The sequence below is a fragment of the Pterocles gutturalis genome, unplaced genomic scaffold, assembly GCF_000699245.1.
Source record: "Pterocles gutturalis isolate BGI_N339 unplaced genomic scaffold, ASM69924v1 scaffold2956, whole genome shotgun sequence".
Taxonomy (NCBI): Eukaryota; Metazoa; Chordata; class Aves; order Pterocliformes; family Pteroclidae; genus Pterocles; species Pterocles gutturalis.
In genome coordinates this window covers 51755-78549 of record NW_010105176.1, presented here as the reverse complement: position 1 = coordinate 78549, position 26795 = coordinate 51755, and the positions used below count along the sequence as shown (strand labels likewise).

General features: G+C 41.6%; 1 protein-coding gene across 1 annotated transcript in view; it reads left to right on the top strand.

Moving 5' to 3' along the window:
• Positions 1-16710: 16710 nt before the first annotated feature.
• Positions 16711-26795, top strand: part of EEFSEC (eukaryotic elongation factor, selenocysteine-tRNA-specific) — a gene marked incomplete at both ends in the record, with an annotated part of 45667 nt that continues 35582 nt past the window's right edge. Inside the window, 3 exons of the mRNA XM_010087263.1 lie at positions 16711-16955; positions 17861-17957; positions 20802-20966. Coding sequence (XP_010085565.1) covers positions 16711-16955; positions 17861-17957; positions 20802-20966 — 507 coding nt within the window. The remainder of the gene's footprint in view (positions 16956-17860; positions 17958-20801; positions 20967-26795) is intronic.

The following is a 26795-nucleotide window of genomic DNA, read 5'->3' as shown; positions in this document are numbered from 1 at the left end:
ACAATAAGGACATAGAGATGCTGGAGCAGTTCCACAGAAGGGCAACGAAGCTGGGCAAGGGTCTGGAGCACAGGGCGGACGAGGAGCGGCTGAGGGAGCTGGGGGGGTTCAGTCTGGAGAAGAGGAGGCTGAACCTTGTGGTTCTCTACAGCTGCCTGAGCGGAGGCTGTAGGGAGGGTGTCAGTCTCCTTTCCCAAGCAACAAGCAGGAGGACAAGAGGAGATGGCCTCAGGTTGAGCCAGGGGAGGTTTAGACTGGATATTAGGAAAAATTTCATTACTGAAGGGGCTGTCAAGCTGCCCAGGGAAGTGGTTGAGTCACCATCCCTGGAGGTATTTAGAAAACACAGATGTGGTGCTTAGGGACGTGGTTTGTGGTGGACTTGGCAGTGTTAGGTTAATGGTTGGACTTTGATAATCTTTTCCAACCAAAATGATTCTATTATGCTATGCTTTTCTCAGTAGAAAACTTGAAGCAATAAAATAACCTGGCTGTGTCCAAGATTAAATGTTTTCATTATTCTAGGGAGCAACTGGTCTAAATTTAGCCTGTGAGCTTTCGAAAGCCAGGGCCTTGTTTTGTGTTTGTCTGTGAAGTGCCACACATGCTCGTGGCTCTGTAGAAGTGACAATTCGGAGCCCCACTGGGTGATCTGCATCCACGCAGCCTCATGGGAATGAACTCTGTAAGGGAGCAAACCAGTACAAACTCTGACCAGATCAGTATTTTTTTCCTTAGTTGGCTGCAAAACTTTATTATTTTAAGAGAGATACCTGCATTAATAAAGTAGATAATTCAAAGCATTTTAAATACTTTTTTTAAAAAAAACCTCTAATACTCTACAGTGGAATTTGCAATATCTTTTTATAGCACTTACTCTGTTGTCAAATTGTTATAAAAGTCATCTTTATGAATCATGATGCCTTCACTTTTTCACCTTCCCTCCTATCAGGACTGTTGAAAACTTTTACTCAAGCATTGCTACTGTCTCTTATCTCTGTGTGGTTATAGATCATTAAATTCCAGCCCCTCTTAATACAGTATAAATTACAATATTGGTGAATATTGTGCCTAGCTTTATTTAGTAATTAAACTCTGCACTGCTTTCTTCCTTTATGGCGAGCATCACCTTTTATATTACAGTGGACGTTTAATTAGATGGCGAATGTGTTAGTGTGGAACACAAATGCCACGCAACCTGCAGTATCTGGAGTGCTTCGTAGTGTTGGCAGTTTGGATAGAGTATCCAGCACGATACAGTTTGGGTTGTCCTGAAGTACTGGGATGGGAGATTTCCGTGACTGTTAACCTCTTGGGACTGTCTGAAATGACGTGTGGATCTTGTGCAATCCTAGTCAGGAAAAAATGTAAATTAAAATAAGTACAGTGTCAAAAGCCCTTCTGCTGGGCTGGCAGGAAGCATGAAGTGGTGCCATATGCTCCATAATGGCCTCCTTGGAGAAGATCCTCTGGCACGACGTGATGTGACTCGGTGGAATGACTGGCTGTGCAGAACGCTGCTCATTGTCATGCTCTGATATTGAATTCCTGATGTCTGTCATGGACTGATGGCCAGAGAACCCAGTACAAAATAAATCTCTCTTTCAGAATTTGAGTGGTGAGTCAAATTTATCTTTTAAACCAAATAGAAGTTACAGCCTTTGAATGTTGAGAACTCTGAAGTGAACTGGGAATAAAGTAATAGATCACTGCTTTGAGTTGGGTTTCTAGGGGATTTGCATATAAAAACTTTCCTTGGTAGTGCAGTATAAACTCTTAAGAACAAGAACAGTTTAATGGAAACATTAACTTTTCAGCTACTCATCTGTTCATCTGAAATTTTTACGTTAACAAAGCACCTAATATTCAGCATTGCAGCAAGGCAGGTCACCTGACTGCTGCCTAGACTGTCCAGAAGAATTTGTTGTCCAACATATTGCTGTTTACTTTGGCTCTAATTATCTGTGCACAGTGAAGAGAATGAAAGTATCCTTTTTCCTAGAGCTGGTAGCCTTAATTTAATTGGTTGGGACTGATTTGTTTGGGAGATTTTTTTTGTTCCATACGCTCTACTGCTATAGCTGTGTAATAATGCAGGTGCTTGAAATAGAACTTGGCATAAAAATTGAGATTGTCTGCAGGGTGTATTTCTTGAGGACAACTTTACTTTTTTTTATATGGCTATATTTTTTCATTCTTGATCCAGCAGTGCTCTTTTTGTAAGGTTTGTAATTCTTGTTGGCTGTTGGACGTGGTGAAGGTTTGGAAGTTACTGTTGGAAGTCTTGTAGAATTGTGTATCGTGAAGTTGAATGAATTTCCCAGTTTGCATTTGGATGGAGTTGCGTGTTGAAGCACATGACATGAGGAACAATTTAACTCTTCTTCTGTCTTTTGTTTTTCCATTGGGTTACGTGCTGCTGCAGGAATACCAGCACGACAGTTTTCTGCATTACTGTCACAGAAATCAAGAAACTTGCATCAGAATTGGAGTTCCCCATGCTCCAAAGTACAGAAGACTCTGCAGGCTAAATGCAGTATAGTCTTGGTAACTTGAGGTAGTCGTCTTTTTTCCTAACTTCCCACTAGATATTGGTAGCTCTTGGAGTCATTCTGGGTTGAGCTGCTTGGCAGACAAGCAAAGCTCGAGTTGAATGTAGGAGAGAGAAATGTGTAGGAGATTTAAACTGAAACAGACGTGTTTACTACTCTTAGTTGTAATGGGTCTCTTCTTTGCTCCTTGTTTCCCCCTCTATTTGATTCTTAATTGTAGTGAGATTTGTCCACCCTCGATTGACATAATTTTCAAACTCTCTCCACAGCGTTCTGTCAATGCAGGCGGTGGCCAGCAGTTCCTTGGCTCTCCAGCCTTGGTGTCATTCTGTGTCAGGGCACCATGTTCATCTTTTGGGCGAGCTGCCATGGCTCCTGGTCAAAGCTGGGGTTCCCTTCGAGAAGAACTTCTTGACCCTTTGTACTTTGCAGAGTATCTGCCTCGCAGGCGGACTCTGGAGCCGTTGCCTGGAATGCGTGTCTAATGCCTTCCACTCGGACCCTCTGTTCCGTTCCATAATGTTAGCTTTAATTGGCTGGTTTTAAACTTTCATGTACAATTTGGTTGTACATGGTAAATTTACCACCCTCTTTGCCTTTTCCTAAAAGCAAGAAACTAGAATCCAGGCTGTGCTTTCCCTTGCTGCCTTTTACTGTTGCCCTTGAGCTCTTTTGGGGACAGCACTGGGGTACTGGTTCTGGCAGGGGACAGACCTTTTTTACTAGTGGTTTTTTTTCCTCTAGTCTCCCGAAAACTGTACTTTTTAAACATTATGTTGTATTTTTCAACTGCCCTCTGCATTTGAAAAGTTAAGAAGAATTAATATTTCTTGTCCAAAGAAGTATCTCGAATTTAATAATTGTTGCCTGACTCTTAGTGTGGCTGGATATCCAGCGTGTCCTCCAAATGATCCTTTTTTTTTAAAATGTTCTACATTTAAAAAAAAATGTTCTACATTTTTTAAATGTTCTACATGTTTTAAATGTCCTACATGTAAAAAAAAAAATTTTTTTAAAATGTTTTTATGTACTTGTTTGTGCGGACAAGAAGTTCAGGACAGAATCAGTGGTATAACCAAGGTTTGTCTTTACTATACAAGAATGCCTTTTTGTGTGCTTCCGAAGCATCAAGATTTGCAGCATGGGCAGGGCGATGGTTTCTGCTGTTACACGGATTGCATCTAGGCTTAAATACTGGATCGGAACATCAGCAGAAGGTATTTTTGAGAAAGAGGGGTAGTTTAGTTATGTGGGCGGAAAAAGAAGTTGGCAGCACTGCATACAAAACAAATTTTTGCAGTTTAAGCTCAAAACAGTGATGAGTCTCTTGTTCATACTTCATACGAATAAAGCAAAACAAAGCCTGCCTTTATCCTCCCTAACAGCCTTATGAGCTCATGTTTCGGCTTTTCCTTTCCCCTCTCTTTCTGACATGGACTCAGGCTTTTTTTTTTTTTTTTTTTCTTTGCTGAACAGACAGTAACTCTCCACAATATTTTTAATTTCAACAAGATGTCCAGCAGCTGATGATGCAGAAGTGTTGCATCAACAAGAGGGGCTGAGCATTCCAGGTCTGACATTTTTGGCCGAGGAGCCGTGTGTTGTGGCCACCGGTTCCTCCCTGCACAGCATGCTTGCTTGGGGCAGGAGACGACGTTTCATTGACTCCTGTTGTGTGCCTCCCTGCTCCTGATTTTAGGCTTCCCCAAGAAGTTATGACGGGGACTCTGATGCTTTTGGATGAAAGAGCCTGTTGTCTTGTTGAATTATCTACTTTCTGTCTATTTTTAAAGCAAACCTGGCAGGTAAAAAAAAAAAAAAGATACAATATGAAAGCAAACCTGGCAGGTAAAAAAAAAAAAGATACAATATAACAAAAGCTCGTTAGATAAGGCTAGGTTAGATAATCCTTTGTTTTATTCTAATGTTTTTTGTTTTTATGTGTTTGTTTAGACTGCTTGGTTACCTGTGGTCTGGCACCTGGCAGCGGAACTGAACTCATTGCCTTCACCTTCAGATGGGTTCCCGGGCACTGGTGGGTTCTAACCCACAGAAATAAATCAGAAGTATTTCCCCTTTCAGGTTAAGAATTGTCCTTATACAAACTGTATACTATGGAATTTTAAAATAATATACGTGTAGTCATGGATATTGAGTAGCTGTAGCATCTTGTACTCTTAGGTTTTTTGAGAGAAAAATGTTCTTAAAACCTAAACCAAATATTTTCAAATTTTTAATACTCTAATGCAACATTTTAAGCTACCAACTTATTTTTCAGTGACTGGAGTGAATGCAACTCATGGACCTTTTCATTCACTAGGAGTATAGCTGATACTTTTCAAAATGGATTTAAGAACTTCCTCATGACAGCCAAACTTCTTGAATCCATAGAAAAATCTGCTCAGGTCACGTAATGTAGCCTTGCAGCAAAGAAACGATCAGAAAGGGATTTATCAGCCGGTTGTTTCGCAGCAGTGCCTGTTTGCTGTGCGTGGCTGTTACTGCTGGGGTCTGTGTTCCTGCGCAGCAGAAAGCCTTCGGACATCTCTTCAGTCCCGTCTGCCAGGCTGTCCCCAGCAGGTACTGCTCTAGCCATGGAGTTTTTCCCAATTTAATAAAGGCAAGGTGGGCTAGCTTGTTGATTTCTACCTGAATACATCATTAACCATTACAAGAGGAGAAATTAGGGTATGGGTTTGGTGTCTCTTTTTTTTTTTTTTTTTTTCCCCCCTTTTGGTAAATCTTATTTTCGATGTGAAGGCAGTTCTGTCGCCAGCCAGTCCAGCGTGCGTAGACTCTCCCCCCCACCGTAAAACAATGGGCACATTCAGGCACAACTCGTGTTTTCAGTTATTAAAAAACGGAGCCGTCTGTCTCTGCCTGTGACTTTAATCTTTAAGCCTTTATTCCCTGTACCCCACCCCCTCTTTCTTTCCCCAACCTTTTGTTTGTGAAGTGCAGAGCTACAGGATACGTGGGCCTGGAGCTTGAGTGCATTGTACGTTCCCCTGGCAATTACAGATGTTTATAACCCTGACTGATGTTATTTCGGTATTGTGGAGGGTGAAGAGAAAATTAAAAGAACTTTTTTTTTTTCCCTTTCCCCCTAGCAGTCTTTAATTTTTTTTTTTGAGGGGAGATTAAAAGAAAAAAGAAAATGTTAACTCTTAATTTATCTTTTTTTTTTTAAATCTCGTTCAGCATCCTCAGAACATATCGGAGAGCTGTGCATGAATCTTCCCACAGCCTAGCATGACACTTCTGTGGGGACAGTGTGTTGCATGCAGTGTTGTAAAAAGCATTTTACCAGATTTTAGTGCAGAACATGCTCCTCGGTGTGGAGTCCATGACCTCTGGATACTTCATTACAAAGGCCAGTTATGTAGGGCTTGAAATTTGTAAAATCACTGATTTATTTCCAGCTTTACGTGGAAACAGGGTTTCCATTTTTGGAGGAGAGTCTGATGAATTGGAGATTTGCTTTTGGACTGGTGACTTGCAGAATTGTTCAAGAAAATTTATTTTTCTTCATCTCATAGAAATATGCTCTTGATCTGTACAAGGTTTAAAATCAGTTTCTTATTGGAGTTTGAGCTATCTAAAGTTGCGGGTGCACTGTAAGATTAATGTTCTTGAATTGAGAGAGGTGGAGAGAAGAGAATGTAGTAGGGAATCTGTGATCAAGGTGTCAATGTGCATGTTTCTGGATCCCTGGGCATTTCATGATCTTCAGGGTAGTTGGCCTAAAGCACTGAGTTTAAGTGGAGAGAAGTTGGATGGGGTTGTGAATTTCAAGGTGGTTCGGCAGCATCTCTAACGTACAGCTTTCATACCTGTACCTGTTTTCTGACTGCACACAAACTGCCGTTTATAGGTTGTGCAAGTCTGGAGTTGCACATCTGAATGTATATTCAGGTCTGTTTACCTACACCTGGTGTGACGGTGGTCCCTATTTCTTATGGCTGCTGCACAAAACTTTTCGTTAGATTGATCTTCCAAGGATATGGCGGAAGACTGAAAAAGAGTTTGCTGTAAGATCTCCTTTGGCTAGGCAGGACTTTAAGAATTTGACATGTAAGGCAGCAAAAAAAAGTCTTACTGTCATCTAATATTAAGCTGACTAAAATATGCTGAAATTCTAACAGACGTTCTAAAATGTTCCTAATTCAGCAATTCTCCTGAGCACCCAGAGGGAGGCAATACATGCTCTGTAGTAACAATTCTCCGGCCCTTTGGGAGGAGAAAAACCGACTAGCTGGTCATTAGGCACAGCACATTGTTTTTATCCTGAGATAATCGAGTACTCGGGTTGTGTGTTGCTTGTGTAAGGATTTCTGCAATGGGCTGTTTCTCTTTGCATTACAGCAGGGGATGTGATTGAATCCTAGATATGCCAACGTGATGATAGCATCTTGTAAGAGTTTAAGAAGAACTGTAAAAGATGAAGAGTTGAGTGTGAAATGTTACTGATAGAGAAGAATTTACAGAAATTTTGTAGTTACTGTTCAGATGTCTGGTTTTTCCCCCTTCTCTGAGTCCAGTACTGTGTCTGTATGATAGGATATTCCGAAATAGCTTCAAAGATGGTGTCTGTCTGTGCTCTTTGAGAGATGGAGTGGGCAGAATGGTCATACCTTGTAGTCATGTTTTTTCAACGTATTTAGCATTGTATCTGAATATATTTACTTTTTTTTTTTTAAACTTGATGGGAGATCTTGTAGAGAGCAAATGTAAAGCTGGCGTGAGTCAAGACTATAAAAATATTTTATTTTTATTTCATTTGTTCTGACCTGTTTTCTTTTCAGTGTTTACTGTAAAGACCTTATGGACCTTCAGGGACCATTTATGGTCATTATTTAAGGCCCAAGGTTAATATTATGTTATATATAATTCTTCAGAGCAATGCAAAAACACACGTGGCCTTGATACCAAAGCAAAATGCCTCTTAATAAGTCTGAAACTTGAACTCATTGCTCATCAGACCGTAGGAAAGCTTACTAGGACCTTGAGCACACAATATTGTCTCAGGAGGTCAAAGTGGGGTTTTGCAAATGTCTGGTTTTTTTTTTATTTTGCACCTTTCTTTTTCTTGAAGCATGAACATAAAGTGTTGATTTGCTGTCCAACTTACTGGCAGTTGTTTGGGAAACCTTGCTTTATGAACCCAACGACCCTGGACAGAAGGAACAGGGCACTTCATTGCGAATCTCTGAGTTCGAGTCTGATATGGATCAGTGGCATTACAGGTGCCGTTTCATATGTCATTTGGGAACCCAGAAATTTGACATGACTTTTTCTTGTTGAGGTGTTTTATAGTCTGGATGCCAAATTATGGAACTGAACCTTTTTGTGCTAGGTGCAGTACAGGCATGTAGTGCAAAAAAAAAGTTATAACCCAAATTATACCAACCTAATTGTTTTCTTCTGTGCTCCGTTTTTCTTTGAAGTGTGTGAAATAAGTGTTTTTCCTACCATATGCCATGGATTGTACTCCAAGGATGGTGAGCTGTGTAATGATGTTTAGTCTAAAATGTTGGGTTACTTTTACTCTAGTTTTGTGCAGTATCCTCGAATATTTAACTTTCCAGCTTTTCTGCTATCTGTATTTGCATATACCTATATATGAATGACACTTGAAAAAGTTAATGTTTGCTAACTAATTCACAATTTATGCACTTTCAACTTCCAGCCAAGAAAGAAATTAGTGCGGCTGAAATACCATGGTGTTGTGTAATTCAGCAAAATGGGAACTTGTTTGTAGCAGCCACCTGTGTCCTCCCAGAGTGATCGTTGCTTTTTCAAGATATGCAGACTTTTCGAAACCCTACCACGGTTAATGTTTTCAGCCTTTAAAATAAGTAGAGGTCTCTTTTGGACTCGGTTCATTTTGTGCCTTTTCAGTATAGAAATTCACATCTAGTCATAGGTAGTACTGCAGAAAAGGACGTTGGTACGTGTGGAGGAAGGATATCTTCTCCCGTATGGTGCCTTACCTGCATTTTCATAGGTGCTATGCATTATGTGGCATTTTTTATTAAAAGACAAAGATTGTTTGCTTTCCTATAGACAATGAGGGGAGCGCATTCTCATTTGTGGTGATTTTCTGGTTTTCCCCAGAAATATTTTGAAGAATAGGAATCAAAATGCCAGACCTCATGTAATTTGCTAAATTTGCTTTGGAACCAGTCAAAGTGAATGTTTCAGAGGGTCGAAGCATTGTGTTATATACACAATGAAGCTTCATCCAGTCGGACGTAGCTTTAAAAATATTAACTGCATAAATATCAAATCTATGTTTTCATTTGCCTGAAGCCAATGGTATCTAGCAGCACTGAGGTGGTGTGATTTACCATTGCATAATTGATGGTGGTTTATTAGAGGTGTTTTATTTTCTTTCTCCTACTCAGCTTCATGTGCTTTTGTCATTGCAAGCTATTAACATGGATTTTTCCTTGTAAATGATGTTGTATGTGAAGGACTTGACCACATTTGTCTTGTTCCCTATTTTGAAGTCACTATCTTTCAGGTGTCCCTAGAAGTGGGAGGTTTGCTTTGCTCTTTTTCTTTTCTTTTTTCTTTCCTTTGCAGCTGGTGGCTGTTTGGTCCTGCTGCCTTCCTTGTGCCAATTCTGGCTCTCCCTGGAGCCCTGCAGCCGCTGGGTCACCTTGCTGATCAGAGGAGAGCTGTCTGGTGTTGCTGGGTTGAACTGACTGATCTGAGCTCTCCTGGTGTCCTTAGAAAATGCATGTGGGCAAGTCTCGTTGTACACTCTTGTGTTTGGTGTTTTGGTTTTTTAAAGTGTTTTCTCTCTTGTAGCACTGTGTTCTCACAAAATAGTTCAGGGTGGAGGGACCTTTTGGAGGTCATCTGGTTCTACCCCTTCAATGTTGCCCAACCATCTCTAAATGGGGAACTTAAAGCTCGATCGAGTTTCCCAGTATCATCTAGGGCTTCATGGATGGCCCAGTGTCCCGACACTTCTCTGAAGAGGCAAAAGGCAGCCGTCGGACTCCGTACATTCTGTAGTCTTGCAAAAGATCTCGTGATAACCTTCTTTCTTCATGTGTTCTCTTGCCTTTTTTTGAGGGAACTTTAACTTTCAGGTTTTTGGTGTGTTTTTTTGGTAAGTCATCTCTTTAAGCTTATTTATATGCCCAATATTGCAATAGCTGGATCAGTATAGAATAATAAACCATTGGGAGATATAACTCAGTATAGAATAATTAATGATTGGAAGATATATCTCAGTCTGTCTTAGCATAACCTTTAGGGAGACCTTATCAGCCTTGTTCATGCTACTTCAGGATGGCCAGTCAAGCTTATTGACATACTCTGATCATTACAGGCATTTCCTGCCTTCTGAGAGCACAGGCTTGCTTCTGACACATGGTTAGAATGTATTCAAGCAAGGTCCCTTGATGGCTTAGCACAGGAAAGGGTAGAGGCTGTCATTGCCTTGACCCTCTTCAGGACAGTATTGCACACTGGTTCATCTGGGGGATGAAATGTAAAGTATATTCCAAGTGTGTTCTTGTGTTAAGTCTGTTGCAAAATAACCCTTTTATTTCTCTTATTTAGAAGAGATTAGCAATTATCTCTTTCCATCCCTTACTATTTGTGGTTGGGTTGAACTCAGGATTACAAATAAAAAACTGTAAAAGACAGGTTATTTGTCATACAAGAAATAGGCGACTTAGCAGAAGGACCACAAGGGCATACTCTTTCTCTTAACTCAGGATTACAAATAAAAAACTGTAAAAGACAGGTTATTTGTCATACAAGAAATAGGCGACTTAGAGTATGCCCTTGTGGTCCTTCTGCTTTCTCTTTGTAGCTCTCGGTTTAGGAAAGACCTCAGTGGCTGGTTTTCATTTAAAGGGAATTTGTGCAACCAGCGGTTTCTTTATTGTTCAAAAATTAAATATAATGCGTATAATTCTGAGCTTTACTCTGCAATCAGAAGGAAGCCTTGTGGGTTGCCGCTCTGACCCTGCCTATCGGAGGTCTTCCAGGCTACCCGGAGTTTGGAGCTGCACAGCTCCCTGTTTGTGCTTCCAGCTGCCGAAGCCTTTAAGGAATGGCATGCCTGGGAAGCAGCGGTGGGATGCTTGAACTCCACGAGTTCCTGTTCTTTTCAAAGAGTTTCCTAAGCAGAGTTGTGGTATCGGTTTTTGATCCACGATTTGCATTGCTTTACAGAGGGTTCTTCATGTGTAATTCATGCGCTCCAGTTGTGTGCACGTCTCTCCTCCCCCATCACAACTTTCTTTTTAAATTTTGGGGAGATTTCCTATCCTGTAAAACATCTTCCTTATTCATCACAATGCCTCCCCGAAGGTATTTAGCAAAATCCTGCATGACTTGGAGCATCTCCCGAGGTGTTGCTCCGGGTGAAAGCACAGAATGATGTAGTTGTTTCTGAATAAAGATTCTTAACAAAAAAGGTGTGGGGGGGTGCTGGGAAGGGGGAAGTTTCATACTCACTGCATGATATAGACAATATTTCCTGAGACAGGAGATACTAACCTCAAAGAGTTTAAAATAAAACATTGATTTTATTATTTTTTTTGAAAGGGGAATAGGGGAAGCAAGAATGGTAGAATAGTCAGTCTTTTTATCCAATGTGCAGATGAAATTGATTAAACCTTAAAAACTTGCCTCAGTCCACCCGGTTTATTAATTGAAGAATTTCCTCTTCCCCAGAATGGGAAGTGCACATTAAAACAGAGCTTTGCCCCTGAGTAGCAATGATACTTGAGAACGGTACAGTTTCTACAATCCTATTTTCTCTTCTGTGCTAGAGGAAATCCTAACATGGTAAAATGCATATTTTTTTTAAAAAAAAGTATGTTTAAGGAAGTCATCTTTCATTTCCTTGTAAAGCATGAAATCAAATTATAGCCCATAGCCCACAATTATTTTATTTTTATGTTTCAGTTTCCATTTTCTGCTTCCTTTGGGTGCCTGTGAACAGGAGTTGTACTGTTTGTGCAAACTCAGCTGAAAAGGTGACCGCAAACAGGACAGGACACAGGAGCGTAAGGATGCCACGAGTCAGAATCTGTGCTCGCATGGCCCACAAAACCTCCTGCTCGTTCCCACGGGGACGTGATCCCCACCTCCTCTCCCCTCCACTAACCCAGGTTTTACTCTTTGGAGCCAAGTTGGCTTTATACTGGTGGGGAATCTAATGCAATACTTAACGTGTGCTTGTCAAAATAGTAGCACTTGTAAATGCTCTAATATTCTTAATCTGTGTTTGTTGAAGAGAAAATAATTGAGGTTCTTCCTATTTATTGAAGGTGCCCTTTGGTTCCCCTTTGCAGTAAGGCTGGAGTAGCTGGCTGGTTTAGTGCCTGGAGGGTGTAACTGAACGGTTCTGACAGTGGGCACAGTGCACATGTATAATGAAACAATAATAAGCTTTTGGAACTGATAAAGTAATAGGAGAGGCTGAAATGTTTTATTGTGACTTTTTTTTTTCCTAGACCTGATAATGCATTTTTTAACGTTCTGTAAAGATTGCACCTTGCTGCGCGGCTCCATCCGCGCGCACCCGGGGGGTCTGGGGGGTCTGGGTGTATCGTTTACAAGCGTGCAGCAGGTCGCGCAGACAGAAGGGATTTTGGGTTTGTGGACATGCCGAACTGCAGCGGCTTCTGTGGGCGAGGTTGAAGGACGCTTGCTGTTTAAGACATGTTCTGTTCCAAGATAAACACAGAAATTATAGGGCTTTACAGTTTTTACAAATACAGCCCATAGACTGGGTGCTGATGTGGTGTCTCCCTGTGAGTGGTGGCAGAACGGATCTGGTTTTACTCTTCGTTCAAGTAAGGATGTGAAAAGGAAAAGTTTAAAGATGTAACATAAATGCAGGGAATGCATAATTTTATCCTAAAGATTAAAAGTTGATGAATACATCCTTTTTAATTGTGTACTATTCCTCTGGGTCAGCTGGCTTTCTGGGTGTCCCCAGCCAGCAGCTGCTGAATTCTCTCAGGATCAAGAGCGAGAGCTGATGGTGAGTGATGCGCTGCAGGTGGTATCGTTCTGCTCTTCCCTCGGAGAAACGGAGCCAGTGACCAGCTTAAAAGTGGGTTGCTGGTGGCTGCTGCCTGCTGTGCTTTTGAAACGTGTCATAATTTGGGACATCTCTTGACTCAGGGGATTAGTTGAATCAAAGTTACTTTCCTGGTGACTGTTGTTATCCGGATACTCCCCAAAATTCAGAAATAAGAGTGGATGGGATGGGATTGCTCAAAGCAGGCACTAGGCTTTCTCTTCTCTGCAAAGTTATCTGGGTTAACTCTGGGGTTGTGTGTTCCCCGTTAGTTTTGTGGTACAAACGCGGGCTGCTGGCACTTCTTGCAGCCTTTTCCCTGGGATACTGTGCTGTGGGTCTCGTTGCGTTTTTCCCGTATCTGGCCGTCATCCAGATCCCCTCTGTTCACATGTTATCTTCCTTGTTTGTTTTTCTTCACTCAGACTATCTACTTTACTTTGGTTTTTTGCTGTGGTTTGGCTGCTTATCTCGCAGCATAATTCCCATCTTTCCCCACGCCCTTGTGTTCTGTTTTCTGATGACAAGGAGTTTGTTTCATGTGCTTTTTCCAGGGCTGTGTCCGAGCTGTGTGTCATCACGTGGAGGGTTCTCTGATTGCTCATCTTTCATTTTCAAGCAAAGTGAGAAACTGCACGTCAGGAGGACTCTCTATCTTTCTGAATGTTCTTGAACACCTCTTTCATGGATGAACCAGCAGATGAAAGGTTACACCCCTGCTTTTTCTATAGGGGAAGCAATTTGAATAACTTAGTTGAACTTTATCATTGATTCTGTATGACCTGCTTCAATGCAGATAAAATATTCTTCTTGATTGCTGTGTTTTTGTCTATGCAGACCCGTACTTTACACTTTTCTCTGCTTTGTTCAGGGTGATTTCAAGCCGTTTGCCTGCTTGAGGAACACTCTTCTTTTCCATATCACTCTTCTTAACTCTGTAGGAGCATATCCGAACTCCTTTTTTTGAGCAAAAGCAAAGTGTTTCAGTTCTTTTTTTTGTTCCATTTTGCACAGGAGCCCACGGCGGGTGTTCTGTGGTCAGATAACGCGGGTTTATTGAGTGATGCAGTTATGTTGGTTTGGTCTTGTCATTGTTCTTGGAGTCTCTGCTTGGTATGACCATAATATTTTTTTTGCCTCAGTTAGGTCTTTCCAAGTGAGATTACACAGGTGAGAGTACTCCTGTATAATCAATCCATCCTCACATCACCTTTCTTGGTTAAATCATCTTCTGCTGTAGAGGATTCTTCAGGAACGTTATTCCTTTTCTTGACTGAAATCCAACACAGTAGGGAGTTAATTGGGTACTAGTGTGATAGAGATTATTTAAATAGCGAATATGAAGCTAGACATGTCATAGGTCTGTTATTACTATTTACGTGCTATGAGGAAAATATGTTCTGAAACAGATATCCCACATTTGGGGGGGGAGTTATAGCTCTGTCACCTTGTTACAGGTGACATGCCAACTTTCCTGATGATAAATGTTACATTTGTGAATCCCTGTGCACTTTGTTTTGACTTTCCTAGATTATTCCATTTTAGTATTCAATGAACTATTGTGCATGGATGAAGGGCAACTTAAAAAAAAAGGTTATAGAATAAAACAAAATGTAAAACTGTCTAGGAAAAGATTGGGATTGGGAAGAAGGTGAATTGTCAAAGGTGGCTTATCAACCAGCTCAAAGAGAAAAGCTGAGGAACTAAATCTCAATGTTGTGTGTGGTTGGTTTTTTTTGCCTTGTTACCCAAGGGTCCCATAAACTTGAGCATGCTTGTCTTGATGTGTGTGGGTAGACACGTACAGAACATCCTCGTGCCTCGGGGAGAAGGCAGTTTGAATATTTCTGTCAATGCTGTCCTGATCTTTCCCTTGGTTCCACGACTCTTGAAGGGCAGCATCTTCCCACCCTGCTTGGGTGCGAGCTCTCCCCCACCACTCTTTCTGCTCCATCTTGCACCGTCTCTGCAGACTGTGGCCAGTTAGCACGATAGGGCTTTCGAGGAGGCACAGTGGTTGTACCGAGACGGGTATTTGTGAACTTGGGTACGCTGCCATTGCCTTGATTTCTAATGTGTTTTGCCTGAAGTGTTGTGATAAATTTTCTGGTGTTCCTGGAGTTTTTCCATGGACGGTACAGTTATTTTCCCTTGGTTCATCTTCTCTTTGCTGTGAAATGCCCTGAGGTAAACATTCGTGACCTTCTAGCAACGGAGCTGATGATTCTTATGGCTCTTTTGAAGTGTTGCTAATAGATTCATAAATACAGCAATTACAAGAATTTACTTTGTAAGAAATGTATTCAAAGCAGTTGATTTAGTGTTTCGAGATAAAGGGGCCCTTGTACTGAAATTGCGGAGTTTCAGTGCAGATTTTCCCTCTTGGAGGGAAGATACCGTACCGTATGTAATGCGTCTTGTCTACCACCCTTCTCAAGGGCAGATTTGGGTCTGGTTACTGGGGCTTAATTCTGGAGCATTAGGGTTGCCGTGCTCCAGTAGTTGTAACAGAGTTGGCTAAAACTTCAGCTGCAGCATCCTTGTTTTTCCAAGTGCACATTTTATAGTATCGATAATCAATAATTAAAACCAAACCATCAAGTCCAAGCAATTCCCACTCGTTTTAAGGATGTAGTACAAGTGCTGTGCACACCTGTGTAGTAAGATTGCTGTGCAGTGTAGGTTTAATACAAAATGTAGGTGTTTATTAAGTTTAAAAAAAACCTCCTGCTGTATGTATTTTGGTTGTTCTGTGTTTTGTCCCACGTGAACTGTTTTCATGCTGTTCATTCCCCTTGCTTCCTGTCCTTTAGGTCTGCGCTTCTGTATGGTGTACGAAGCCTGAACCTTCTGTACAGCTTCAGGGTTTGTCTTATAACTTAAGCAAGTTCTGAATTAATACAATTCTTGAAACAATAAAAATGAAAAATACTTTTGAAGTTATAAAGTCTGTAATTTGTCATGGACAGATACTTGAAATTATTGGTGAAAATTCTGCAGGAGCTTGGGAAATGTCATAATTATCCAGCTAGTGCTCTGAGGGGTTTAGCATTCATTATTACAAGATGAAAGCTTTGGTAGGTTGAAAATAGTCATTTGTAACCATAATTTTTTTTTTCTTGTAGCTCCCACCCACTCATTCACCCATGCACTTCAACCTCAGAATGATTTCCTCTCCTGAGTTCGTGGGAATTGCGAACAAGGGTAGCTGTTGTCATAGCCATTGTAAAAGCTTAAAAAAAAAAAAAAAGCGAAGGGGGGAAGGAAGGCTGGAGAGGGCGAAGGAACAAGGAACAGTTGTATTGATTTCTTGTTCTTCTGATCAAAAGCTCAAGGCAAATATTAAAAGTACTGAAATTCAGAATGCTGCAATTTTGCGTGATTTCTAGCTTCTCTCATCTTTCAAAATGTATTTTTTGACATGTGATAGTTCAGCTTTAGATTTTGTTTTAGGTTTTTATGTTTAAACTTTCTCAGCATTAAAGTCTGTTGCACTTTTTGGTATTTGGAGTATTTCACTTACCTGGAATGAGACAGGAAGATTTTGAATGTAATTAGTGGAAGGCCAGCGTTCATCAAAAGCTTCCTTGAAAACTAACTTAAACCTGTGAAACTCAGGTTGCTTCAATCAAAGTACTAAGGGATCATGACAGCAATACTTTAGAAAAATAAAATAAAAATAATCCATAAGCATGATAGTAACTTCAGCCTAAAATTTGGAAACTTCTTCTTGAAGAGATCTAAGAGCTGGATCTGTTTGTGGCGGTGGGTGACGCACGTATTCAAGTGACGAGGATATGAGTTGGGAGTGAATGGCAATGTACCGCAGGGTTTAAATCGCGTCTTCCTTACGCTGAGGGGCTGTAGGAATTTATTTAGACTTGGGGTAAACCTGCCTCTTGTTTTCACTTTCATCAAGTTTTGGACTCTGGAAGAAGGAGTAGCATATAATAGCTGCAGTTCCCGAGGTGCTGGTTTCAAACACAGCCGTGCATTCAGTGCTTGCTTTGATTTGTGTTCTGTTCATATTTCTGGGCCTTTGTACATACACTGGCAGTTTTTATGGAAACTATTTGAGAGAATGATCCTTAATATTTTTATGCTGCTGCAATACTGACTTTGAATTCTCTTCCAGGTGCCCAGATTATTGATTTGATGATGCTCGTGATAGATGTGACAAAAGGGATGCAGACGCAGTCAGCAGAGTGCTTGGTAATTGGGCAGATTGCCTGCCAGAAGATGGTGGTGGTTCTGAACAAAATAGATCTCCTTCCAGAGGGGAAGAGACAAAGTGCCATTGAGAAGATGACTAAGAAAATGCAGAAGACCTTGGAAAATACGAAGTAAGTCAACAGTAATATTAACAGCTAACTCATAACAAAATGTTTACCAAAAATCCTTCACCATCCTTTCACTTCCATCATGCTTCTGCACTCACTGAGACGTCTAGCAGAGGTGGGAGTGGGAAGATTGCGAGAAACTCGGATGCAGTCCTGGATTTGCATCTGCAGGTATCATGTGTAGAGAAATATTTTCCTGTAATGAGCGTTTCCATTTAAAGGGCTGTTTGGAGTTCAGATTGGATGAAACAAAGCCAGAATATCCAGGTGAAGAAGTGTTTTTTGGGGTCTTGGGTTTGTTTGGTTTTTTTTTTGGCTTGTATCAGCTTGCAACTTTTATTGTGATCCGCAAGTCTTTTTTGCTGCAAAGAAAATAAAATGTAGGTCTTAACTGAAGGTGAAAAATGTGATTGCCTTAACTAGGGGGAGCAGAATGATGGAGGTTCATATAACGTAAGGTGGCTCTGGCTGGGATGATGTTTGTCGGTACTGTTCAGGTAAATTACCTGCGGTACCTAATGAGTAAAGTGCAGTGAGATTCATGAGTGGAAGTGTGGCTGTTATGAAGTGGGAAGATACAACACAGACTCAGTATTTACGTGGTGGTTACCCAACCTGAAGCACAGCTTGCTTTGTCCAGGGTCATAGGGGACATGGACATGGGTTAGTGGGTTGGGTGGTGTTGGGTTAATGGTTGGACTGGATGATCCTTGAGGTCTTTTCCAGCCTTAATGATTCTATGATTGACTCCCGTGTTTATAGCTGTTAGGTCACACTTGGATTTGAAGAATTAAAAGAATATACAGAGAACAGAATTTCACCAGGACCAAAAAAGCAAAGCTTGGTTGGTTATGGTGGATCCTGCTTAGCTTAGCTGTGGTCTGATGGTGGGAGTCTTTCTCTTTCAGGTTCTGTGGCTGTCCCATTGTTGCTGTTGCCGCAAAGCCTGGTGGACCTGAAGCCCCGGAATCTGAGAATCCTCTTGGTGTTTCGGAGTTAATTGAGGTACCTGCTGAAGAACATAATAGTAACATAGAATGGGCTCAAACTTAAGTCTTTTGGAATACACTGTACTAGTATCTATTGCTGAGGAACTCCTCCACTAATGTCAATTCTAAGGAACCTGATTCTTTAGGGATTTTTGCCAGTGGATGTGGAAGTTGAGGCTGCATGCCCCAAAAATGGATTTGCTTTTTCAACTACTAGGCTTCAATGCTTTCAAATAACTGAGTCTTAAGAAACAGCTGTCCCATGTGTGGGGAAATTGGTTTTAAAGTTGTAAAGAATTATGAAGCATAATGAATAAAAATAGCTTTAAAATTGTGCCAAATCCTTGGTAGGTGTTGTTTAATAACTCTGCCACAGCTAAGAAAACAGTAAAGCTGTGAAGTCAGGCACACGTTGGGAATTGTCTCCTTCCTTCATGTGTGTATTATAGATCCGGTGTTTAAGGGCATGATTCTTCATTCTAAACAACCCTTGCCTCATTCCTTGCACAGGACGGACAGGGCTCGACTGGTGAGCAGGTAGTCTGTATTTTTTTTTAATTCCCATTATTCTCTGTGTGGCCTCATGACTCAATTCAAATACTGCTCTGCATTCAGAATGATTAATTTCCTCCTGGACTTTTCTTTGGCACGCGTCACTGTGGTCTTGAGCCCTTGGCAAACAGTTAATTTACTTCCAAAAGACTTGTAGGAAGTGTAGAGGTGACTTTAATCCATATTGAGATTGGGAAGCTGAGACACAAAGGAGTTAAGTCCACTGAGTTGACTAATTTTGGTTGCAAAATTTAAGGAAACTTGGAACTCTTTAGGACATGCTTGTGTTCAGATCATAGTCCCTGCCAATTTAGATTGCGATTGTGAGTGCTTAGCACTTCTGTTACTTAATCTGAGGTAGTGATTACCTGTGGAAAGTGTTTTATTTTTAAGAGAATGACAACACATGGGAGTCCTGTCTAGAATCCACTCTCTAGCGGAGCACTGCCTGCCCTCATGGTGAAACCATCTTTCTCTGTGATACTCTGCCTTGCTTACCGTGTGCCTTGCACATCTCCAAAAGATGAAGAGCATGACCAGGATTTACCCTGTGCCCTGAATGAAGTTGGGCCTGCAAAAAACTCTATAATTTTGTAACTAACATTATATCAGACCTATCTGAACAAGAGAAGACTTTGGGCAAGCTGATGCTTCACAGGTATCCTTAGTTCCAGCAATGTGGGTTTGGGTTGGTTTTATTTTGATGGTTTTTGGGGGTTTTTTTGTTTGGTTGGTTTTTTTTGGTTGTTTGTTTGTTTGTTTTTTTGGGGGGGCGGTGGGCAGGGGAGAGAATAAAGTTGCAGGTTTTCAAAAAAACTAAGTTATAAGTTATGTGGCATGAAGCTTACACTGTAAGGGCAGGACACTGAAAATAGCTGTTTGTAGTTTGTAGCAGACTTGTCACCTGTCTGTGACTAAGCTTTAGGGAAAAAGCATCTCTGCCCTGGAGGGATGCTGCTGTTATTTGCAGAGAGTAGTCCTAAAACAAAGGCATTATTCTTTGCAGACTTGTCAAGGTCTGATTTGGATACTTTGGATGCTGCCAGGTTTAAAATCCTTGTAGATTGCTGAAGCCAGGGTGCAGGGGATGGCTGGCCCAGCGCAGCCTGGCTTGTAGGAAGGCAGGGATGGGATGTTCCATGTGGGTGCTGAGCGCTGAATGTCGTACCTGCTCCCAGGCACGCGTGGGGCACGGGGTGTGGTGTGGTATGGCCTTAGAACAGACTTAGCAAGGACCAGGCTGCCCAATGTCTAGAGAGCTGGAGACAGGCAAGTCCTTAGTTCTGTCTTCATCTGGTTCCAGGTAGATTTACTGGGATGTTCCCCAAGGTTAAAAGTTTTGAAGGAAATAATGATTTTGCAGCTGTTTGTCAGCTCTGAGACCTAATATTAGAAGAGCTGGCAAGTGCTGGGTGAGCCCCACCACTGAGCTTCAGGGTGTTATCCTTTCTGTCCTTGATGGGAGGCTGTCCCCATTGTTCTGACATTGCAGCTTGGGCTTGACCTGCAGTTTCTGATGTTAAAAGCAGACGTTAAAGGCAGTGCAAGCTTGTATGGTGATGTTATAGCAGAGTCAGAGAGCAAAAGTGATTTGGGATGGGTGAACCAGTTCCCCTGAGGAACTGTTGGGTACACGACTGCTTTTCTGTAGTTAAGGTGTGTACTGAAATATTTTAAGAAACATAATTTTTGTCAGCAAAACAACAATCATAAACTGGGAGAATCTCTCTAGAAGATGGTACTTGGGCAGCTGTTTTTCTCAGTGGTTTGATTCCCCGAGAAGTGTTAACAGAAATCTGAGGGGGTAGTTGGCTTTGAAAACTTATCCCAGTATAGTTGTTTTTCTGGGAGGATGGCAGGAATGGGCTGTATGGGGCACTAATATCTGTATATCAATTCATTTTCACAAAATTCAAAGAAGCTGAAGTAGCGAAATGCACTGTAAAATTGTACTTCGGGGTGGGGGGAGGGACGTAGAGAGTTTTTTTTCTCTTTGCTGCAGTGTTTATATTGAGTTTGGCAGCAACTTTATCGCCAGTGCGGTTTTGCTAACCAAGCTAAATGCACAGCACCAAATCTTTCCAAGGCAGAAAATCAAACTGTTCCTGCTGCTGAGCGTGCGTCTCCTCTGTGGTACCCGCAGTTAATTTGACATTGGTGTGTTCTAAACTCATTGGGAGATGCCTGAAATGGGCAAAACTGCAAGCTTGTTCCATCAATCATCCGCTTGCCTTCCTTTTGCTGCGTGGCTGTCATGACTTTTCACCCAGGCATGGTGCAGCTTTTATCTTTTTTTTTTCCCCCCCAGGTCTTGAAGTCTCAGGCTTACCTGCCATCAAGAGACCCCTCGGGACCCTTCCTTATGGCAGTGGACCACTGTTTCTCTATCAAGGGTCAAGGCACGGTGATGACAGGGACTATTCTTTCTGGCTCCGTTAGCCTTGGTGACAATGTGGAGATTCCTGCCCTGAAGGTGAGTCTCTCATTTTCACTCCCCCCAGTTTTCCTGATGGAAAGAGGCACGCAACAAAGAAGAATGTGTTCTCTTCCAACCTGAAATTATTCAGTTATTTTCAATGTCTATTTTGGGGGGGTTTTTTTGGTACTCTAAGCCATCTTCCAATGGGAAGAGAGGGATTTTCTAAAATAAGGCAGCCAGTAGAGTTTCCTGCTCAGTTTTAGTTGAAGAGGAGAGAAGATGAACCTAGATTAGTATGTTAGACTTGCAAATTCAAAAAAGCAAGGTGGGTATGCTTCAAAAATAGGACGTGCCCAAGGACTGAACAAGGTTTGGCTGAGACATGCTGCAGGGGGAGGGCTTGCAAAACAATCTGACTAGGTAGGCTTCCCGAAATGTCTGGAAGCAAAGGAAATGACAAGAAGAGGACATTGAAATGCTTAATGCAGCTTTTCTTTGTTTGCTGGGGCTTAATTGATGTTGGCGCGTTCTGGGATGCGGTGTGTGACTTGCCATTGGGCTTTTTAAAGGCCTTTCAGTGGCCTTTGGACTGGGTAGCTGTTGTTACTGTTTTATTTCCTTAAAATATATTAATCCTTTAAAAGAAAACAAGGTGACTTTATGCTTGGAACAAGTGCAGCATATTTCACAGATGCTGATTTGGACTGCTCTGACTTTCCCTTTGTATTAATTGCCCAAAATGAGTCAAGACTGGAGCAGCATTTTGTAGCTGCCGCTGAAAGTGGACCCAGCCAGATACATTCTGAGAGCAGGCAGCTTTTGGCTGAACAAACCTAGGAGGGACCCTTTCCGTGCCGTCAGTATTGCCCTCAAGTCACATTACTATAAGGACCTTATTCTTCCTTTGAGTGACCATGCTGCTTTCTCCTTTTTGCCTGTACTTGCGGGCAAATGAAGGACTGAGGCATTCCGATTCCACCTGAAAGATTTTGCTGTTAGCTGACATCTAATTTTTGGTCAGCCTCTTCTATGATACCTGTGGCCATCTAGCTTATATCATGTTGTCCTCAGCACGAAAGTGATTTGCATGATGTGTACCCGGTCATGTCTGCTCTCCCAGTGGCGTTCCTCACTGCCCGTATTCTCATTTGTAGCTTGCAGCTCGTTCTAGGAGCCACGCTCGTAATTCCTGCAGGGTATTTCCTGCAGGCTCTGGTTTCAACCTCTCCTGCTTTCCCCTTGCTGGTGTTCCTTCCCTTTTCTGTGTGTCCTGCTGCACAGGGGCTCCAAGGAGGGACAAGCAGTCAGGAGGCGGCTGAGTGCTGCGTGGTGGCTCCTGCCCGAGAGGCGCCCTGCACGGCTCAGTCAGCTGCTTTCCTTTTGGCGTAGCCCTGGCCAAGCTGCCTGTCTTGTGCTCTGGGAGATGGGGTGAGACCGAGCAGAGTAATTTATTTCTTGCAAAGAAAGAATGCAGAACTAGATAATATCTGGAAATGACTGGTTAGCTCTTCGTGTATAGTCCAAGAATGTTTTGGAGAAATAAGTTTAGGAATTAGTCTACTCTTGGGGAATCTGTATGAAGAGGAGAATGATAAAAACATCGTGACTAACCTGCGTGTTGGAAACAGAGCTTTTCCTACCATCCTTTTAAACACCTAAGTGGGACTCTAAAAGCTATTCTCTTCCCCAGTGGCTGGGGGAGCAGTGACGTGAAAGGCAAGTATGCAGATGAACAGGACGTTGACAAAGAGAAGCTGGATCCCTTGGCTTCTGCGGCATTAGCAACTTCCCAACTTCCCTCAAAGTTGGTTGTTTTGAGTTGCTGTTAATCAATTATCCTTCTGCTGCCTTGTGTGAAACAGGAGATGTGTCCGTACCTCTGCTAATAGTGGGGGGTGGTTTTGCATTTTGTTTTTTGCCTCTAGCAGCTTGTGAATATCCACGTTCATGTTACACACGTTTGGAAACCAAGGTGCGGTAAAAGGAAGCGACTTTTGTACATTTGAGTTGTGTGTTGTACTTACCCCTGCTAGCATCATGCAGAGTGGAGTTGGGATACCTATGAAAGGTCAAACCTTTCTCAGACCTACGAGGTAACGGAGGAAGCACATTTCACAACACATTGTGGTTTATGACTCTCTCTGACCCTTTTTTGCCCTGACCCTACGGTAACTGAGATTGACAGCTGGTGCCCACTGGGCATTTAGGGACATTACAACCCAGCTGGTTTTTAACTTTGAGGAACCCTCTCACCAAGTGAAGTGGCATCACCTTCCAGTTCTACTAATGGACTTCGACATCTTTGACCGCTTGAACCTGCACAAAGGAGGGACACAGCAATTAAAAATAAACAGTGACATTCTCAAACGCCCATGGTTGCTCTGATTGAGGCTGAGAGCACCAGCAGTGCCTGGATTCCTTTATGCTGTTGCCTATGTAAATTGCCATCTGGGGTTGATTATCCATATAGCGAAAAGAAAATTTATATATAATGTTTGGCAAAAAGCTTTGACACAGCAAACAGTTCACTATCCAATTGAGTTAGTATTGTTTGCTCACTAGCACTTGACATCTGCCTTGAAGAGCATGAACCTAGGATTTGTGCAGCAAAATGTAGTGCTGGTGGAATTCTGAATGTCTTTTAAGGTTATTTCAGTGCTCTTTCAGTCTCTTCAGTCTCCCAGTTTATAAACTGTACCAACCTGTGACATTTTTATTTCTGTTTTATAAAAGTTCCTGGAGTTTGAATAGTAAAGATTTCCTCAATATAGATTCATTTCATTTTACCGATAGGTTTGGCAATAATCACTTCAAAATATTTATCTAAGTATATTTTGTTTAGTGAATTTAGTTTAAGTGAGTGTGAATGTCAAATTCGAGTGCTGCTGTGTCTTTTATAGCATGCTCTAATTGAAAAAGGAAAGTGGTTTTGTTTAGTGGGGGAGAAGTATCTTTGCCTTCCTTGTCCAGGTGGGGAAAAAAAAAATCACATTAGCTTAAGAATAGCATCTACTCCAGCCAATGCAAACAGGCAAGAACCAGGACTTTCCTAATCGTTAGTTCTCTCAAACAAAAAAAATCCTTTTGTGAAAAGTAATGCAAAATGGTGTCCGGTATGTTGTCTTCCTTCTGCCCAGTGTTAGTAGTTCTGGCTTTAGATTGCCCAGTTGCAGGCACATCAGGAATGCTGGAAGGTGACTGGGTAAAACAGACAATATGTTAACATTCCTTTAAAGAGGTTTGAAGCCATAGAAAATGTTCCGGGTAGGTTAATAAGAATCACTGTCTCTGCAAGACCATAGAAGAGGTGAAGTCTGAGTAGAGTGAGGAGGCAGAGAGATGTGCACAGGTAATGGGGATAAATCTGGTCATCCTGGAGGTGTTGGCTCGGCATTGCCTCCCCTGGGATGAAGTCCTGCAGGTATAGAGCAGCCGCAAAGCACGCACACGGCAGAGCACTGCTGTTGTTTTCAGGACTTGTAAGAAGTAGAACCTTTTCTCCTTGCTTTGAAGGCTGAGGAGCTGTGTTATTGGTAATGGTTATGTTGACGTTTATCTGTGGGGGATCATGGGGCTTTCCTGTGTTGAAGCTGAATAATATATCTGGTGTAATGTAGTACAAAGCTTATTTCTTATAAGTCATGTGGACGCCCAGTCGTTGGACTGACCCTGGGCGGTGCCTCTTTAGACGTTGTCAGTGTTTGGTCTGCTGGGTGTCGTTGGGCTGTTCTCATTGAAGGGGAAGAGGACCGTCCATACTGGGTCCAGCCTTCACCCTCCCTGAGGTTTGCCGTAGATAATTACTGTTATGAATATTGAACACTTCAGTCTGAAAAGCTGCAAGCGTGTTTCTGAAGTGCTGCTCTTGTAGCTGGAGCGTAGTCATCCCAGTGTTTCAGTGCTCAGGTATGCTTTCAAGAGATCACCTGAGACATCAAATATGAAAAATGTGAGAAACTTGCTTCTGCTTATCGAGTGAAGTCTATAAATGAGAGCATCAGTTTAAACCCGCAGTGGGTTCTGTCTTGGCAGGGGCCTATTTGCTGTCAAATTATATTGACCTTAGGGACTTCTATGAAGCATCATTCTCATACCGTACTGACAGAAGCTTCATGGCTTCGTGCACTCCCACCAGATGAAAAGAGCTGTGTGGCTTTTTTTTTTTTAAGTTGCTTTGTTGGCTAGATGACCTTGGTCTGTTTTCTGGCGAACATTCTGTAGTTTTTATGGCTCATCCAATAAAAAAAATTCTCCAAAGTCTACTAAAATAACCCAAATAGTATTTGCCAGACTATTTCCTTCAAATCACCATAGCTATTCCAATCCTAACACATAGATCTGCTTTTGCTCGCGTGAGTGCTTCAGCCTGTCTGATGTTCCTGTTCAAAGACCTCCGCTTAGTGAGCTTTGGTATATAAATGTAGTAAGAGGTAATTTCAGTGTATTTAAGGACTTTTTGCACAATCATGGACTTTCACAGTTAAGTATTGTCAGAGAACATTTAGATCTTGGAAAAGGGAGTTGGACCAAACCCACTGAACTGGATCATGAAGACACCTGTCTGGACATTCATGGTGAAATCTTAAACAAGTTTTTACCACTTCCATTCTGCATTCTTTAGTCCTCCTAATATATCCCTTCCAAATGTCAGGATATCTTGGCTTCTTTCCCCCCCCCACTGGAAAGAGAGTACTTTCTAGATTTTCAGAGAGTATCTCTGAATTCTGGTTCTGTATCTGTGTTTTCCAAGTTGTCTTGGATTTTTTTTTGCCCAATACTGATAGAAACAGCCTTTAAAATGCTCTGGTTCAAGTCTAGTGTGCCTTGAACATGTTCTTTTCATTGAAATGCTGTGAAGAACGGCAGCTCAGAAGATGGGGGCAGGGAGGAGAATCAAGTCAGTATAACTGGTTAAATCATGAAAAGGCAGTTCATAATATGTATTAAAACGTGGGTGATAAATACAGGAATTTTAAATCCTAAATCAATAAATTAAACATATGCACACAATGCTGTACATGCGGTTTAAGTCAGTACAAGTATTGAGCTGTTTCTTTAATTGTCTGCCACTCCTGAAGCACGGGTTGTGTTTTTTGGAGATTTTCTCCTTTCCTAGAAAACATCAGTGGGAATCCTACTGGTTTTGCATCTGCTGGGGCATTTACTTAAAAGCAAAACATGCAGGATTTGGCTTACCCTGGAAAGTACTCTGCTTTCAACATTCAGGATATTATCAGTTGTTTTGGAAGAATTAAACTCCTCAGCACAGTTCTTTGTGGTTAGGTAAAGGATTAAAGACCTGATCCAGTGCCTGTGGAATGAAATTTAGATCTGGCAATAAAAACTTCTCAAATTTTTTTGGCTCCATCTCTTGAGAGAATAAGAGTAGCAGATGCTGAGCTCTTTCTAAAGATCTGTTCCCTCATTTTCAATGTATGGTTTTGTAACTTTTTACTGTGTGGGGTGGTTTTTTTTTATTTCTGTTTTAGTTCACACTTTAAAAAAACCAAACCAACACTATGCTCTCAAACAAACCCACAAACCCCAATCCAAAACCCCAAGACCCCAGTGAACAGAATCCATTTTAATTTTGTATTAAAAAAAAAAATAAATTCTGGTCAACTTTAGACTTTAAAAAGGCTTGGAAATAAAAACACTTAGGAAGTGATTTGTATGTTGCTATTCTTTCACTACCTGTTAGTGGAGTACAGTGGTTTAGGTCATTGCTTGCAATTTTTTATTAAGCATCATGTAAATGCAGTAAAACGAGGGAGCAAGATAAAGGACTTTGTGTTAAGGTTTGTTTTATTCAGGACCAGGGATAAGATGTAATAGAAAGAGAGCTGGATATATATTATGGGGGTTTTAATTTTTTTTTTTTCC